This window comes from Pagrus pagrus (genome assembly GCF_965226575.1).
Source record: "Pagrus pagrus genome assembly, chromosome: 11".
Classification (NCBI taxonomy): Eukaryota; Metazoa; Chordata; class Actinopteri; order Spariformes; family Sparidae; genus Pagrus; species Pagrus pagrus.
This window is the reverse complement of record NC_140195.1, coordinates 15201335-15218198: the sequence shown is the minus strand read 5'-3', so window position 1 is coordinate 15218198 and position 16864 is coordinate 15201335. Positions and strand designations below refer to the sequence as shown.

The following is a 16864-nucleotide window of genomic DNA, read 5'->3' as shown; positions in this document are numbered from 1 at the left end:
CACATACAGATAAAAATGGTCATACAGCCCATTAAATGACCATATACAGTAATATTAGCGCCCCCTAGTGGATAAAACAATGTAAACAGAGACAGGTAGTGATGTGAAGAATGGCATGACTTTATTGTGTCCATTGCTCAATGTTAGACATATGGAGTTTGATGTGGTTATAGAGACATGCCATACAACCATTATTCAGGCCCCCTTTTAAGCCAAGTGCTCCTTCCTGCCTGCTGGAGGAAGACAATAAAACCACAGAGGACGCCTTTTTTGTCTGCATACAGGGGCCATGCCTTCTCTTAGATCTCTACAAGTTTTTAGTGATTGTTGTCGCAGATGCACTGACTATTTACAGTGTTTACAATAGTAATGTCATGTACAAAAGAGAAAGAAACCTTTACAAATATTTGCATAAGAAAAAACAAAGGTCTGCTCTTAAAAACAACGTGAAAAGATGGAGACATCCAGTTATTAAAAAATCCCTCCCGTGGTAAGGTTAAGCGTGGTAGGTCCAATGAAACAAAACTTTGGGAAACACACAAGGGATACATTTGTTGGCATTACATCTCTGTTCTTTCACTGCTCTTAAAATGGTGTCACACAAGCAACCCGGTCACGATACACACTCGTCTTTACTAACAGTTTATCAACAAGACTTCCAGGCAAAGATCAAAATTGATAACCCACTCTTCACCCGCATCTGGGCATCGAGGTGACGACATTAAAGTGACATCAGAGTAGCTGAGAGGAAGTGATGACGTTTCCTCTAAATCGAGGCCTCCGAGTGGTAGATTAAAGCAGCTCACAGGCAGCTTTAGGCCAAATTGTGTTTCAGGCACAGATAGACTTAGGCATCATGTCTCTACTTTACACCAGCACCCTGTTTTTTGGAAAGTAGAGGGACATCTGGACAGAATGGCAGTTTGAGGTACTTCAGGGTCGAGGCGGGGGCACATGGCTGAGAGGTTTGAGAATATCTCCACAAACAGACAGTTTCCTCCTCTTACACATCTTTTTTTTCACACTCTCCTCCTTCATCACAAGAACAGTCAAGATGTGAGCAATAAATACTCTCTGTAATCTAGTACTCTAACATATATTATGTGCAAACAAATGAAGGAGAGGAACAGGAGGAAGCCACTTATAAATTAACCTTTCTCACACCCCAGCCCTTACTCTTACTCTTCAAGAAGGAAACTGATTTCTACAGGTATGTTATCAAAGTTATAAAGAGCAAATGCAATGAGGAAGGAAATCACTTTTTGTACAGATTCTTATCACTTGATGGCAGTTTGTTTTATGTCCCTCCCCCCCCCGTGGGATGATGTACATAATGACAGAAGCGTATCGTTTCTACGCTGTCTGATAATGGCATGTTAGGTACACATAGGCGGTAGTTGCTGTATACAGACGATCATTGAAGTTGACTCAGTATAAAATCCTACAAAATCAAGATTTTCAAAGCTGTATCCTCATCTATCACAAGAGAATTTTGTGTTTAAAACTGATATCTAGATACAGAATATACGTAAGCAGAGCCAGAAATGGTAGACCTATCGGCAGACTGGACAAACGAGCAGTTTTTGTTTTTTTGTTTTTCTTTGTGTTACAATACTGTATGTCGAGCCGGGTCGATGTCTGTTTCTGTGGTGATGATGACACTTTCTTTACAGGCTGACCCTTAAAACCAATTTCTTCAATTCGCCCATGCATGTTACTCTTACAACTTCTGATATTTGATCCATGAGTGATAAAATGTGGCTGAAATGAAAAAACATTCAAGGCCATTTTCATATTTCTACTGTAGAGTGTGTGTTATATTCTGTACTGAGCACCTTGGAGCACCGGGGAGTCACCTGGGAGCACCGAGGCAGGGGGAAGAAGATGCTGCCATCTGGAGGAATTACTCATGAACTGCATGATTTGGCCAAACTCACAGTCACTGACACAGCCTCCTTAAATCCAATTACCACAAGTAGAAAATAAAGTGCATTTTTGGCTGTGGCCGAGTGATGATCCTACTTTTGAGGAAATCAGAGTTACTTTGTGAACTGAAGCATGCGCCATCAATGGAAACCAGCAAGTAAGCACCAAGAGTTGTGGTGAAAGTCGTGGCAGTAAAAAAGCAAAAAGGAAGAGAAAAGAATGGGCCTTGATCAATAGGATTATAGGTAATAATTTGCATCATACTATTCCGGTTACCATGCACTTGCAGATTCAACCCATCTGGGACTATTTGAGGGCAGAGAAGAGATGAGTCTTTCCCTGACATGATCATCACAGCTTCCTATGAAAGCAGTTTAATTGTCTTTCTGATAGCAGGGCAGAGCAAACCCTTCGTCCATAATCACTCTCTCTCTCTGTAGATCCTTTACATTTAGCTTTGTAGCTGCTCACTGAGCACACAGTTAAGTTCTTTATTTAGTCTTTAAAGTCTCGTCGGGACTGCACCAGCTGCGTCAGCCTTAATCAAGAGTCCATAGCTTGACTGACAGGCGCATGTTTTCCTCAGAGCGTAGCCTGCAGAGTGGGATCCAGACAGCCCTCCCGCTCTGGAGACTCGATGTAGTTGGCCGACTCCTGGAGCTTCAGCAGCATGGCCATCTGGGTAGCAGGAGGAGACAGAGAGGCAAGGTGAGTTTAACTGACAAGACCTATTTTCATAAAATTACCAATTTTATATTTACTCCACATGTAGCTTCTCTGTACTTAGAGCCCTCATTCCTGTAATTTCCCAATCCCAGAAATTTGTCCAAACTGGACGTCTTCTCTCAACCTCAAGTCTAAAGACCTTTTATGAATATTGCTTGTTTTCCTTTCGTGTAATTATCTATTGAGGCAATTCTCCTCAGATTCTTTCTTCTTATTGTACATTGCATATTTTCATTTTTGGAAATAAATTAATAAATGTATGTGTGGAAATAAAGAAACAAACAAATTGCAGACTACCAGACAGGTTTTGTTTGACAGGGTTAGCATTTATCTTGACGTAATAAAAAATATTTGGACACTTAAACGGACACTGCAGAATTTCAACCAGCTTTCTCTCACTACAATGTAGGTAGTATATACAAATTAACATTCATAAACTTCTCTTTCTTCTCTCAGAGAGCCGCACTCCTCCTCTTGGATCGAATGAGGGGCGTCTCATCCAACTCCGATCAAACTGTGTAAACTATAAACCAGGTTTCTGTTACTACACTGCATATTTCTGGCATAAAATGTTTTCAGAAACATATTTTATCATGCTATTTAGTTGCAATTGAAAAAGTTTAGAGCCTGAAAAACAAGGCAGTGCTAATTATATCTGACCAACAATCTTGTTCATTGTCTATTTCTCGCCTCAAAAACATATTTTAGTGAACTGTTGAACTGCAATACGATAGTCTTGTTAGTGGCTGGCAACTTTACTGTTTCCTATTTCAAAACGGACTTCGAGCAAAAACAAAAACGCACCCATCAGCTTAATTGTTGTTGTTTTCTACATTTTGAGTAAAAGAAAATACCACAGCCCCTTCTCTCTGTTTTCTTTGGTCATGTAGCAACAATTTCAAAAATATTTCCATCTCTCTACAGCATAGACAGCCCAGTTTTAAGCAAGGGCCATCTTTCCAGCAGTAATACCTCTGTAAGTATTACGGCAACTAAGGATTATTTTTCTTGTCCATTTACTTATCGAACATTGCTATGATTAATTATATAACTTTTTAGCTTAAGAAAATGTGAATATGTAATAGTGAAAACTGCACATAACAATCTTCCAGAGTGGAAGGGGATGTTGCCACATTGGTTGTATTGTCTGAACAATTGTCCAGAAACAAAACAAATATAAATTTAAACTGAGAAGCGGTAAATCTTACCAGCCAATGTTTGGCATTTTTGTTATAAAATGACTTAAACAATAGTTTACTAAGCCTGTCGTAAATAACTTGTCGGTGCAAAATTTAGCATCTCCACAATTTTTTTTTAATTTAGCAGGGTATTAAGACTGCAGATTTAAATGAGCCCAGCAACAATTCCTTTGATTTATAAAAACTGCTGCTGCTAAATAAGATTTGATGCATTATTCTTCCTCATTAACATGTGTTGAGCAAGTAGCAAAGTATTTACTGCAGCTGAACTTTAAATACTGGTCGCAGAGAAGACACTTTTGACACATGCATGTATTCAAACATGTATTCATCGCATGAGGAAAGGCTACGTATATGTGAGAAAATATCACTGAAGTAAGAAAGATCATTAATTGAATGTATTGGATGTAAAAACATCAATGTGGTAGATGTATTATGAAACCTGTCCACTAAACATGCAACAGCCCACCTAATCAGTAGGTCAGGAAAAACAAATATTCAGGCAAGAGGCCATTGCAGGACAAGTCATGAGATGTCAACTTTCCTTGAGTCTTCGGTCTGTACTGCTGTGCAGCGGGCTCCACTAAAGAAATTGTAAAATTTAGGTTGTAGTTTTCATTTTTCTTTCGTTCTCGCTCACTATTTTGACCCGAGTATAGTCTCTAATCCTCTGTATGTAAAACAGTGCTGCAGATTTTACACCTGTTTTTACGAGATGTTTTTTTAGAAAACTTCAGGCACATTTTCTCTGTTACAGTGGTCAGCCTGTGGTTATATATCAGGCACAGCAGCTATTTATATTAATTTCCATTTCTTCTTTCGATATTTTCTGCCTCTTAAACTGAATGCCTTAAAATACAGATTGCATGAGCCCAAACATGAACATTTTCAGCTGTGCCACTTTTCTTTCACTTCTCCAAAACCATAATGCAGTGCTTTGGGAAACAGGAATCCAATTTGAATGTTGAGCTCCTATGAAAGGGAAAATATCTCCTTCAGTCCATTATCAATTGACTCTGTAGATGACTGAAATGCACACCTCACACCTATGCGGCCTCTCTTCCCTTAACTATCTCAATAGAAACCTTCTCTCTCACCAGTGGGTCTGACTCCAGTGTGCTGGGTGGAGGTGTATCTTTGGGGGGCTTCTTCTCCTCACTGGGTGGACCTATGCTGGGGGGAGGTAGGTGAAAGAGCTTGGACTGGTCCTGCTGTGCGTTGGGCCAAGGGAGAGTCCCTCTCACCCACTCCACTGGATCCTCCCATACCGCCTTGTGACCGTGCACCTGAGAGAAAACATAGAAATACTTTGTAGTATACCATGTGAAGAGGTAAAGGAGCGAACCTTCTGTCAGTAGCACAAACATTAGAGGATTTCTGTGTGAGTGTATCTCACCTTGATACCATCTTTGGCTCCCTCCTGCAGATACGGTATGATGGAGTGGTTCCAAAGGTCGATGAACCACTGCCTGAACTCTGCCACTGATACTGGGCAGGACAGGAAGAAGCAGGGACCTACATGGAAGGCAAAATTTCACGTTAACTGATTTCGTGCTGCGGATCCAATTATGTTCCCTGACTGTGCGTCCACTGTCTCTCACCTATGAGGAAGTCTGAGGTGCTGTGCTTCTCCAGGAAAGTGTGGAGGTGGTACCAGAGCTGAGGGACCCAGTCCAATACGCGAAGGAGAGCCTGGTGGCGTGCTGGGTCCTGCACCTTCTCCTGGTAGGCTTCCACAGCTTTGCGATGCAGGTATCTCACTAGGAACCCGTTAGCCGGTTCCACGTTGTTGGAAAACGTCACCATCCTGTGTTCATGTGCAAGAAACGTTTCTTTTACTCTATGTGCACTTCATTTTGTAAAGAAAGAGGAGTCATTGTGGGCATTTTGTGCTCACCTGAAGCTAAGGTGCAGTCCATGGTTAGATGACATCTTCACAGGCTGATTGGTTGTTCCAATGATGTAGGGACTGAAACATCAACACAGGAAATGCACTTTTTCATGAGCCGAATATAATTTTATCTCTTTAGTGAAATACTACAACTGTTTGGTGTGACTGACCATTTGTGATACTTGCAGGTAAGTGCTCCGTTAACAAGTTCAGTGATAGCTGCTGAGTCACTAATGTCGTCTATGATAACAACCAGCGGCAGCTCTCCTCCACTCTCTCTGTCGATCTGATTCGCTAAATCAGACAGATACAGCTGCAACTCCTGAAAGTGAAAGCGAAGAAAGGGGAAGTTAAAAAGTGTGTGTATATGAATCAATACTCAAATTTGTGTTGATAAGTGGTTGAAATAAATCCTGAGACACACGTTACCTTTTGTGATTGACGATGCATGTTGAAAGTGACTGCAGCGCTACGACCCAGGACGCAGGTCTCGCGGTCGGCCTCGGACGAGTCTGTCCGGCTGCGCTCAAGGAGGTAGTGAGCCAGACGCTGAGCCAGGTACGTCTTTCCTGTCCCGCTGGGCCCAGACAGAACCAGGCGTCTGTGCTTCAGCACCAAGCTGATGTAGTGCAGCATCATCGGCTTGGGAATCATAGTCTCAAACACCAGAGCGTCGACAGATTTTTCCCTAAGACCTAGAGAGAGGCAGACAAGGAAGAGGCAATTGGATTTATGCAGTCTTTATTATGAAATATCTGTAACTCCCGCGTGTAAGAAACTGGGAAATGCTGATGTTTTTCAGTGCATTATTTACAATTCATTAAATCAGTTTTAAAATTTTACGAACTTAAAATGCCCCTCCACGTACGTAGACATAAATCTTTATAAATCTAGAGGTGGGCAATACATCACAATTGACATTTTATTGCTTTTATTTATTTTTAAGTGCAGTGGTGAACAGGGACTGTTATGAAAACTCTCCCTATTGTTGCACTTGCAAAATGTTTGACACAACATCCATCCTTGCTGATTGTTTGTCAGAACACCTCTAATCTCACCAGCTTGCATTACTGAAAAATAATGAAAAAAAAGATGAAATGAGGGCAAAGTTGTGTTTTACAGTGTACTGTAGGTGCCAAGCAGGTAGGAAATCAATACAATGAAAATTGTCGGCAAAAATATAAATTACACACATTTCAAAGCAAAAACTACTACTGAGGACACTCACTAACCTTTCAAGGTGACAAATATTCGGGCTGAACCGTTGCCGAGACAACGACAAGGTGATGCTTGAGGTTTGTCCCCTCCTATCACCCTCTGCCCTCCCTGGGTCAGCTGGTACATGTGCAGTGAATCACAGGACAGACCAAGGCTGGCAGTCGGGTCCACTTGAGTAAGGTAATCCTGGAGAAAAACAAAAAGGAAAATAAGTAAGGACTGATCTATCTATTCACAATTATACTGGGTCTACACAGTAAAGGGCAAGCATTGACTTACCTTGAAGGTCTTCGCTATAACAGAGTCGAGACAGGCCCAGTCGGTCCTCGCATTGACCAGCACTGAGCCCAAGAAGTAGTCCTGCTGCTGCTTACTGCCCTGCACAGCCAGAGAGAGGGAAAGCGTGAACAATCTTGCATATGTTCGTGTTAAAGCTGTTGACATTATAGGATATTGAGGTTGTTTAAGGTGTTTACCTCTGCATGCTCTCCAACGCGGACCAGCACTCTTGCACACACCTCATCTGGCTGGGAAGACACACTTAACGTGTCAACTGGAGACAGGTCTAAAAGAGAAAAGGGAAAGAAAAGAGTGAAAGGGGTACAGATATACAACTTTTATGTGTGCTCTAGACATGCGTGAGGTAAAAACTGGGGAAATTCTGTGTTCGTCTCTTACCTGGATCTTTACAATCATTCAGACTGAGGCTGAAGGACTTGGTGAGGGACATACTCATTGGCTGCCTCAGTGAGGGCCCCAGGAGAGAGGCGAGGCCTGAAGGCTGCGAAGTGGAAGATGTGGGACCGGAGCCAGGGAGAGTGAGCGTACTTCCTGTTTTCAAATGGTCATTCTCCGCCTTCAGGTTCTCCACCGTTGACTAGGATACAGGCAGGTAAAAAAAAATGTTACATTCACACACTAATGCATTAACATAAACGTTCATGGAGGCAAAACAAACCTGCATGCTGTTCATGGCTTCTCGGAGCTGCTCCAGCTGATGTGCGGAGCTTAAGGCCTCCAGTCGGATGTCTGTCAGTTCTCTCTCTTTCAGCCAGAGCTCTGAGCGCAGCTCTGTTACCGCCGTTTCCTCATTGTCTCCCTCTTCTGTAGTCTCCATGATCCTGGAGGGAAGGGGATACACTTATCAGCACCAGACAACCATGAAGGCTAAAACGTGTTTCTCAGTATTGAGCTAAGAGCTGTAGCAAGGCGTTTGTGTACTCACACAGAGGAGGTGGCAGAGGTTGAGGTTGTGAGGGACATGGGCTGGTTTTCTCCTCCTTCTACCCCCTCGTGAGGCATCTTTGGGGAGTTGGGAGCTGAGGAGTCGGGGGTGGCGATTTCCTCGATGTCTGAGTAAGTTTTGGAGCCTTTCTTAATGCTGAATGCTTTGTTGAAGGAGCTCCTTAGCTACACAAAGGATGGCAATACAGAGAGTTGAACCAATATTCAGTGGATTGCTTCATTTATTACTAAGAGGTAAAACAAAAACAAGGTGTTAGGACTGATTTCATACATGCTGTAATTAAAGGAATGGTTTGACATCTGGGGAAACGCTTATTCGCTTTCTTGCCACAAGGATGAGAGGAGTGAAACCTCTCTCATATCTGCTTGTTAAATATGACCGATTATATAATATTATGATTTTTGTACAGATTTAAAAAATGAGATGTGAAGGTTCTGGAAGACAAGTTTTGTTACCCGGCCTCGACTGAGCCTGGCTAGCTGTTTCCACTTTGTTTCTGGTCTTTATGCAAAGCTAGGCTAGCAGGCAGTTGATGGTAGCTTCACATTTAAGGTACAGACATAAGAAAGAAATTGAATAAGTGCTTTCCTTTAAGCTTCCAGTCATTTTCTGCAAATAAGTCAAAGTTAGAGTCAGTGCATGTTTTTGCAGATTTAGTACCCAGCTGCTGCGTCAGTCAGGGCTACTTGGTAAGGCTGTACACAATTTTACTGAAGGACAAAATATACAATAAAGCATGGCGTAAATGAGGAGAAACATAACTGAAGATTTAATCAACTCTGATGATTAAACTGTTTATGGAACATCATGTCTGCTGATTGCCACTCTAACTGAATTACAGCCATCCGTTCGTATTTAATATTCACAGAATAAACAGCCAATCAGTGGTCTAGAGGCTCAATGAGCAGAGATGGAGGGCACTTGAGGACTGCGTGACAGTTTTAGATGGTCCATCATGCTGTATGACAGAAAATTATAAAGGCTTTATAGGGACGCAATGACTGCACTCACCTCAAAGACCTAAAACAGAAAAATAACACAACACAGAGGAGGGAGAGAGTGGTCACACTTGCTGTTATCGGGTTCGTGCTACTATTTAAACATCACTACGGAGAACAAACTGAGCATAGACAAACGGGTTGTTAAGAGTCACATGCAGGGTGCGTTCTTACCCAGCTCTTTTTCTTCTTCTTCTTGGCATCCTGATCCTTCAGACTGCCCAGGCTCGACATGCTGGTCAGGCTGTTGAGACTGGAGATGCTCTCACATGAGTTCTGACGTCGAATCCGCATGTCTGGGAAACCAAGACAACTCAAAGTCAAAAAGGGGCAAATGTGCACTGACGCAGGCAGATGTGCAGAGAAACAGATCAGTCTCCAAACCTTTCATGTTATCTGGGTTGTTTAAGGCTCCATGTATGACAGCCTGGGCTTCTTCATTCCTGGTCCTCAGGGCATCGATGGTCTCCCTCAGATCCGACAACTCTGAGTCCTACAGAAACATTTAATACATGTCAGTGAGTTGGTGCTCATCAGAGTACCTGCTAACTGCTGCTTACTGTAGCTGCCATTAGTTATTGAGCTAATTTAATCGTGCACCTAGCGGTGGTATTAGCTGACTTTGACCAGAATGGGAGCTCAGGGCATGTTAGTGTTGTTTACTATCTGTCTATCACCTCTTGAGGTACAATGTGTCTAGGGGCTAGCTGGTTTGCATGCTAACTTCAATAGATATCCCTGCAACACAATATACAGACGTCTTCATATGACGTTGAAACCTTTTTTTTTTTTACCATTTTTTAATGTTTTAAACAAAAAATCTTACATAATTGCACCTTTAAGTCTATTTTATTTTATTTTTTTTATTTATGACATACTATCAATATTCTGTAGTTTACTGATGTTTAATGATGTGTGTGACAAATAAAGACTGATTTTAAATAGCTTGCCTATATGATTCTTGAAATGGTAATTAAAAATACAAAACAATTGCCCATTTATTTAAATATTCAGAATAAACACTGATATATTTCCATATTTTTTGGGTAGGAGTAGTATTGTTCCATTCTTTAGTGAAACACTACATCTCTAGCCCACAGTATGAGCTGATACACCTGGGGCGCTTGATCCTCCACACGATGTTAACAGTTCAAAAGGACAAAAAGTCGAGAACAACAGAGCCTCTCTGTGCTAAAGTCGATCCCACTCCACTCTAAATAGAGCCGCCCGGCCCATCTCCTCAAGGTTAAAGAGCCTGTGCTCCAGGCTGAGCTGCACAGGTCAGCGCGCTGGCACAAACAACAAAGACTTTTTCTGGAGCGGTCTAGACGAGCCTTTCAGTGGGAGCAGCAAGGCATGAAGCACGAAGAGAGGATCCTCATTTACACACACACACACACACACACACACACACACACACACACACACACACACACACACACGCACACACACACGCACACACACACGCACACTGAAAACTGCCTTGGGCACTGATCAATTCATTCACACTAAAAAAAGATACAAAAGGCTGAAGAATGCAGGAATGTGTTGTTTGGTGTCAGTGCACATGCAAGCTGTTTGCACTAATCATTCAGCCTCAAGTGAAGATTTTTTTTTCACTTTTCTTGTTTTCTTCTCACACTTAAAGTCTCTCTGTGGGGCTGCAGCCTGGGCCTCTAACCTACATTCAGCTGCTCACCGCAGGTTGTGATCAAAGTCACCTCGCTCCATGTTAGCACACCACTGCCTGCTCTTAGCTGACTGCACCATGGTGGAATGCAGCTGGTATTCACGTTTGTGTGTGTTTGTGTTTGAAAGTGTGGATGTGATGTTACCTTCTGTTCCTGGGTCATTGACAGGCTCTGCAGCCGAGTTGTCATTAGTTCCAAACTTTGCTCGAAGGCGGCCACCAGATTTGCCTGTTCGGAAAGACAAAAGAAACAATTAATTTGTCACATTTTTATTCACTCACTATTTTTTTTCTGATTATGGCACATTTTTAAATGAAACATATGCTGTAATAAGTGATTTTAAGCTTAGATTTAGTACCTTTACTGATGGAAGAATTAGTAGTACTGTACATTGCTAGATCAAGGACCATTGGAAAATTTTTGGGGTGCGGATGGTTAAATACAACGATCTCTATTCTAGTTATAACACTGCTCTTGGACAGACGACTTAGATGTGAATAAAGTATTGGAAGACTCATGAAAGCAGAAATTAAGCCCCGTACAGGAGCAGTAGATTTCCCTTTCTGCCTTACATGCGAGGTGCTAAAAAGCTGAATAACACACAAAGGCTGAACAGGATGTCTCCTGTGGAAAATTCACCTACTCCCTAATCTCTCCCTCACACACACCCACTTTAACCGAGAGCAGGCAGGGAAAATGACTTTCCCCTCTCCTCCACAGACTGCATTAATACAGTAAAATAATGGAGTGGCCCGCTCATTAATCCAGCACATAATTATGTTGTGATCCCTGCATCTGTTTTGCCTATTCACTGCCTCGTGTAAGGTCAAACCCGATGAAAAAACGGTCTCATGGGGAAGATGAACACGCGCACACATACACCTTTGATTGATGTGTGCTGCATGAAACCATGCATAATGCCTGTGCTGTACTGCTGCAGTACCAATGGAAACGCTGACAGGGTGGTCGTACAGAAACAACCTTGCAGAGTAGAGAGAAAGGGCAAGGCACCTGTGTGTATGTGTAAGGTGAAGCTAAGTGGCTCGGGGAGAGGTTCAGGAGGAGGTTAGCATTATTCAGGCCCCGCATGGATTAGAAATATGCTGAGACTGCACAGAAATGATCTATGACTGACACGGCACAACTTGGATTTTTAAATCTCTCTCTGAAGAGACAAAGGAGAGACGAGAGAGAGGATTGGATTGGCTGCCGACACTCTATTGTTTTGTTCTAGTCAAGCAATCCAATCACAAGACCAACACCCACAATTTGTATTCAGACTGTCACTCAGTGCTATTGGTTTCTACTGTCTCTCCATTGCCTCCAACTCATAAATAATGCTGCAGCACGGCTCTTAACTGGTTCCATAACATGTGATCATATTACTCCTATTTTAGCTTCTTTACACCGGCTGCCTGCCTTGATTGGCACTTCCTTACATCTCTGAGCTGCTCGCCCCTGATGGCCAAACGCACTGCCCTAGATCTTCAGGAAAAACTCTCTTATCTGTGCTGCAGTCATGGCTAAAATCTAAAGGTGACTATGCATTTGCTGTCAGAGCCCCCGGAAAGCCCTGCCTAAAGAGATAAACTGTGCTGAGGCGGTGTACCATTTTAAATCACTCCTCAAAACACACTGCTTTTAACCGCTGATCTCAAAGCTTCTATCTTTGTTTTATTTATTTTCCTCTCACTGTTTTATTTATTCTGTTGCCTTTATATTTATATTTGTAACTGCCAGTGTAATACCTGCTTGTGACTCTTTCATTGTTTTGCTATACTGTATGTACTGTATGTACAACATTGCTAAAAAAAAAGTTAGTATTATTACTAAGGTTGTAACACTTAAAAACAGGTCATTAATCTGTAGTGTAACAGCTGGACACTAGTTTTTCACAAACTTTACACAAAGACTAGCGAAAAGCAATTTTGCTGGGACTATTTTCAGTTGCAGATTTGTTGCAATAGTGAGTATTTACATAACATTAACATAAGCTGAAGAAAGTTGAATGTACTCTGCAATTATTTAGTGTTTTTACAGAAAGCAGCAAGGAACAGGAACAACACGGTTGAAGGCCATTTGACATTGCAAATTTCTCGCCTGCTATCGCTTGTTTGACACTTGTGGTGTCTTCATGAGTATCAGTTACCTCTGTCTCAGGGCAGATGTCACTGGGGTAGACAGTTTATCAAGATGAGTGACAGGTATAAGGCTGTAAAACTGGAGGGAGGGACTGCTACAAATTCTTAAGTTGCCTCAAGGGGAAAGGTTGAATATGCAATTATGGAATGAAAATGTCATTCACATAGATTAGAGTCTGGCTGCACAGAGCCCATTTTTTCTCTTTATCAAATACCGTTCTTCCGAATTCTTGAAGGAATTCCTTCAAGAGTTGAGACTATTACCAAGGAAAATAACTGCCATGTTTTTTAATGATCGGAAGTTAACGGAACATACGTTAGCTGTCAGCTGTGTCGTCAGGTTGGACACCTTCTCCTGGGACGACTCCAGCTCCCTCCTCAGTTTACGGATTTGCTGTGAAGAAAAACAGGTTTGTTACACTTAAATAAAAACAAGGTAACTGAAGCTGACAATGGCTGACATAATACAAGTGATTAGTTGAGTGGCTGTTGTTCATGGAATGAATGACCTGTTCTCCCACAGACAACTGGGATGAGAGTGATGGATGAAAGGACAGAAATTAGAGGAGGAAAGAGCAGGAAAGAAGACACTTACCTCTCCCTGAATCCTTTCCTCAGCCTTTGGAAGCAGAGGGAATAAAAGTCAAGATGTTAGATAAGAGGAGAGGAGAGGAGAGGAGAGGAGAGGAGAGGAGAGGAGAGGAGAGGAGAGGAGAGGAGAGGAGACTAATAAAGTATTTATAGAAAGTGTTGTCTCTACTGTGCACTGTTCAATGTGTGGAAAGCATCATTGTACGCACATAAACACACCAAACATCAAACAACATATTGAGCTGTAGCTACCTGCTCATGCATGCCGCCCACACTCACCGAGGAGTAGTTTGACGAGGCATTGGATGCCAGGGAGAGCACTGACCCGTGAACTGAAAAGACAAAATTAACAGCAACAAAATAAGCCAATAAGAATCTCAATTAAAAACAGAGGTGCACAACAACAACAGATATTTTAAGATTAAGTTAGCTCACCCTCGTCAGGCTCCTTATCCCTGAAGGATCCGGAGCGAACCATTCCCATGCTGCGGGGGCGTTCAGCCAGCGACAGCGTACTGCCCAGCGGAGACGCTCCATACAGCTCCAGGGAGGCGTCGTGTGTTGGGATGCTGTTGGATCGAGTCATCCTCGGAGGTCCACCAACAGGGCTGGGTACTAGAAAGGAAAGGTGTCATCGATGTTATATATACATAATAAATATATATATAAAGAGTAAATATACATATAAAGTAGCACACTTGTCTGTGAATGCATGTATACCCACCCATACTGGTCTTCGAGTTGCGGGGCAGAGAGGTGGGTGAGGCCAGCAGTGGAAGAGTGAGTGAGTCAGTCATACTCATAATAGTATGAGAGTGTCTCCTCTCTCCTTTCTCCTTCCCTTCCTCCTCAACCTGAGAGGCACTGCTGAAACTACACAGAGGAGAGGACAAAGACAGAGAGGACAAAGTCAGTGATGGTGGCTGTACATGGTAACAGTGTACTAATGGAAAGTCATTACTCAAACTTATAGAATTCAGGTACAGTGCTGTGTGAGTCTGAGGACTTCAGGTTTAAAGCAATCGGACAGAGAACGCAAGAAAAAGTAGCCAAAGTCAAAGCAACCTTGAATTACTTTACTTTAATGCTACCCTTTTTAATTTATTGGTTATATTATTGAAAATATATAAACATATAATACATTTTTAAAACACATGATATCAATAACGTATGACAGCAACAAACATGCTTTTTAGATGAATTAGATTCACACACTTTGAAATAGTGTCTTTAAAAAAAGACAATTAAATTGTGCGTAAGTTAATGTGTGATGCGGGAGGGTTTCTACCTGGCTGTCATAGTAAACAAACGATTTGGTCTATATCCGTTTATACATGAGGAGATAAAGTTGTTGACCTTGAATCATCTTAAAGTTACATTATGATGTGTTATTCACTATTAATCGAATGTTTATTCACTGTTTTTTTGTATGCTGAATAAGGCACTTAAAATAAGTTTTGTTTCCCAGTACCAATATGTTTTAATGAGTGGAAAGACCAACTAAATGTTGCCAGTAGGACACAATGAGATACAATTTTGAGGGGATTAAAACAGGATTTTTGGAGCACTGACAGGAATGATGAGGATTAACCAAATCTGTCATTCACTAAGGATCTTATCAATGGGATCTCTGTATGCTGTGGCCAAATTGCGCCTGGCAGGCTGCTGTATAAGATGCATGTGTGCGTATATGTGTGTCCACTTACCTTAAACCTTTCTTTGGCAGCGTGTTTCTGTCCCTCTGAGAACTGTGGAGATTGAACAATGTCATTATTTAACCGCTGGTGCAGGCAATTATTAAACTCTCAAGAACAGGCAGCAGGCACAAAGAAGCACAGTGAGACTGGCAGACAGCTGGTGTCAGCCAGCAATTATGACTTCAGTCACTGGGGCCGCTACAACACTGATAATAGGCATTAAGTAATAATAGACTGGAGACCCCTCAGTGTGTGTGCATGTGGTTGCCTTTACTTGCTGTTTGAGTTCATAATGTTGCAGTAAAAATGCTTTTAACCTTTTTCAGTGCACCGTATTGTGTAATTCGGGCAACATTTAGCATCTCATACTGAATTTACAGTACACTAACATTAATTATTCAATATATTTGATTTATATTTGTGCTATGAGAAGGTGACGGAGGTAAAGCATGCTCTTGCCATTCACCAGGATTTTTTTTTTTTCAGTCTCTCTGGTTTTATGATTAACTCACAAACTAAATATCCAGACAGATTTAGTTCAGTCTACCTCTTCAGTAATACTCTTATGCTTATTCTGACAGATGATTGTTGGAGAGCAAGAACAAGAGAACAAGGACACAAACATCTTTACCGATCTCTGTTTTCATTTTTGTGGACTGTTATTTTATCATCTTGTGAATAGGTGTTGTTTCCCTGTCAAAAATGGCTCCATACTATTTCCACTGCGAGCAACATTTTGTCAACAAATGCCAACCACATCACCACCACATTTCCACCATACCACTCAGTACTAAGAGGAAAATCCATTACTGGAGCACAGAACAAGTGAATAAGATATCAAAAATCTTCCCTGATCACTCCTGCCTTCCCCTGAACATGAATACAGTTGGAGTAGTTCTTCAGCTGACCAGTAGGTGGAGCTACATAGCAGTACTACGAATCATGAATGACAAAACATCTTCTTTGCATGTATGTGTGGTCTGATGTGCAAGGGTAAAGGTTATCTTTCATCAGGATTTAATCTCACCTGTCGATGTGAGACAACGAGACTCTACTTCCAGAGCTCCAGCTGGCAGGAGGGCCTCTATCCTCTTGTCTATCTTTGTCTCGGGACTCCAGGGTGGTATATCCTCTCACCAAACTCTCCCTCCCCCTCTCCTGGGGCTCTGGGGCCAGACTCATGTGGAGAGGCAGTGACTCCATGCTGCGATGCAGCCCGGACAGACGAGGGTAGAGCAAGGGAGAGGTGCTTCCTCCGCTCCCTTCCACCCCGAGTGAGGAGACCTGCCTGGGCCCCAACCCAGACCCCGAGTTTGAGAAGCAGGCTGAAGAGTTCACATTGAGTAATGGGGCAGGGCTTGGAGTCAGGCAGGGGCTAGTGGTGCTGCCTACTGAGCTGGCCAGGTCCTGGAGTTTAGAGTAGGGAGGAATCTTGGGTGGCAGGGAGTCATGAACTCCAACCTCTAGGCTGTTGGAGTTCAGCTTGTCAAGGTGGGCCATGGATGGAGGTTTTGCCAGGCTGCGCATCCCCGATAACCTA

The 16864-nt window shown here is 42.3% G+C and overlaps 1 protein-coding gene across 4 annotated transcripts in view; it reads right to left on the bottom strand.

Moving 5' to 3' along the window:
• Positions 1-99: 99 nt before the first annotated feature.
• LOC311264832 (neuron navigator 1-like) overlaps positions 100-16864 on the bottom strand; it is a 91727-nt gene continuing 74962 nt past the window's right edge. For 2 of the 4 annotated variants that reach the window (XM_084365970.1, XM_084365973.1), the window contains 23 exons: positions 16352-16861; positions 15334-15375; positions 14352-14500; positions 14063-14242; positions 13880-13959; positions 13632-13655; positions 13353-13430; positions 11040-11123; positions 9589-9697; positions 9379-9500; positions 8186-8370; positions 7919-8081; positions 7639-7837; positions 7437-7525; positions 7240-7338; positions 6975-7146; positions 6172-6437; positions 5913-6064; positions 5749-5820; positions 5453-5658; positions 5248-5366; positions 4949-5137; positions 100-2604 (listed from right to left, as the gene is read on the bottom strand). In XM_084365970.1, coding sequence (XP_084222096.1) covers positions 2509-2604; positions 4949-5137; positions 5248-5366; positions 5453-5658; positions 5749-5820; positions 5913-6064; positions 6172-6437; positions 6975-7146; positions 7240-7338; positions 7437-7525; positions 7639-7837; positions 7919-8081; positions 8186-8370; positions 9379-9500; positions 9589-9697; positions 11040-11123; positions 13353-13430; positions 13632-13655; positions 13880-13959; positions 14063-14242; positions 14352-14500; positions 15334-15375; positions 16352-16861 — 3385 coding nt within the window. In that variant the 3' untranslated portion in view covers positions 100-2508. The remainder of the gene's footprint in view (positions 2605-4948; positions 5138-5247; positions 5367-5452; positions 5659-5748; positions 5821-5912; positions 6065-6171; positions 6438-6974; positions 7147-7239; positions 7339-7436; positions 7526-7638; positions 7838-7918; positions 8082-8185; positions 8371-9378; positions 9501-9588; positions 9698-11039; positions 11124-13352; positions 13431-13631; positions 13656-13879; positions 13960-14062; positions 14243-14351; positions 14501-15333; positions 15376-16351; positions 16862-16864) is intronic. The other 2 variants (XM_084365971.1, XM_084365972.1) reach the window with 2 other exon arrangements.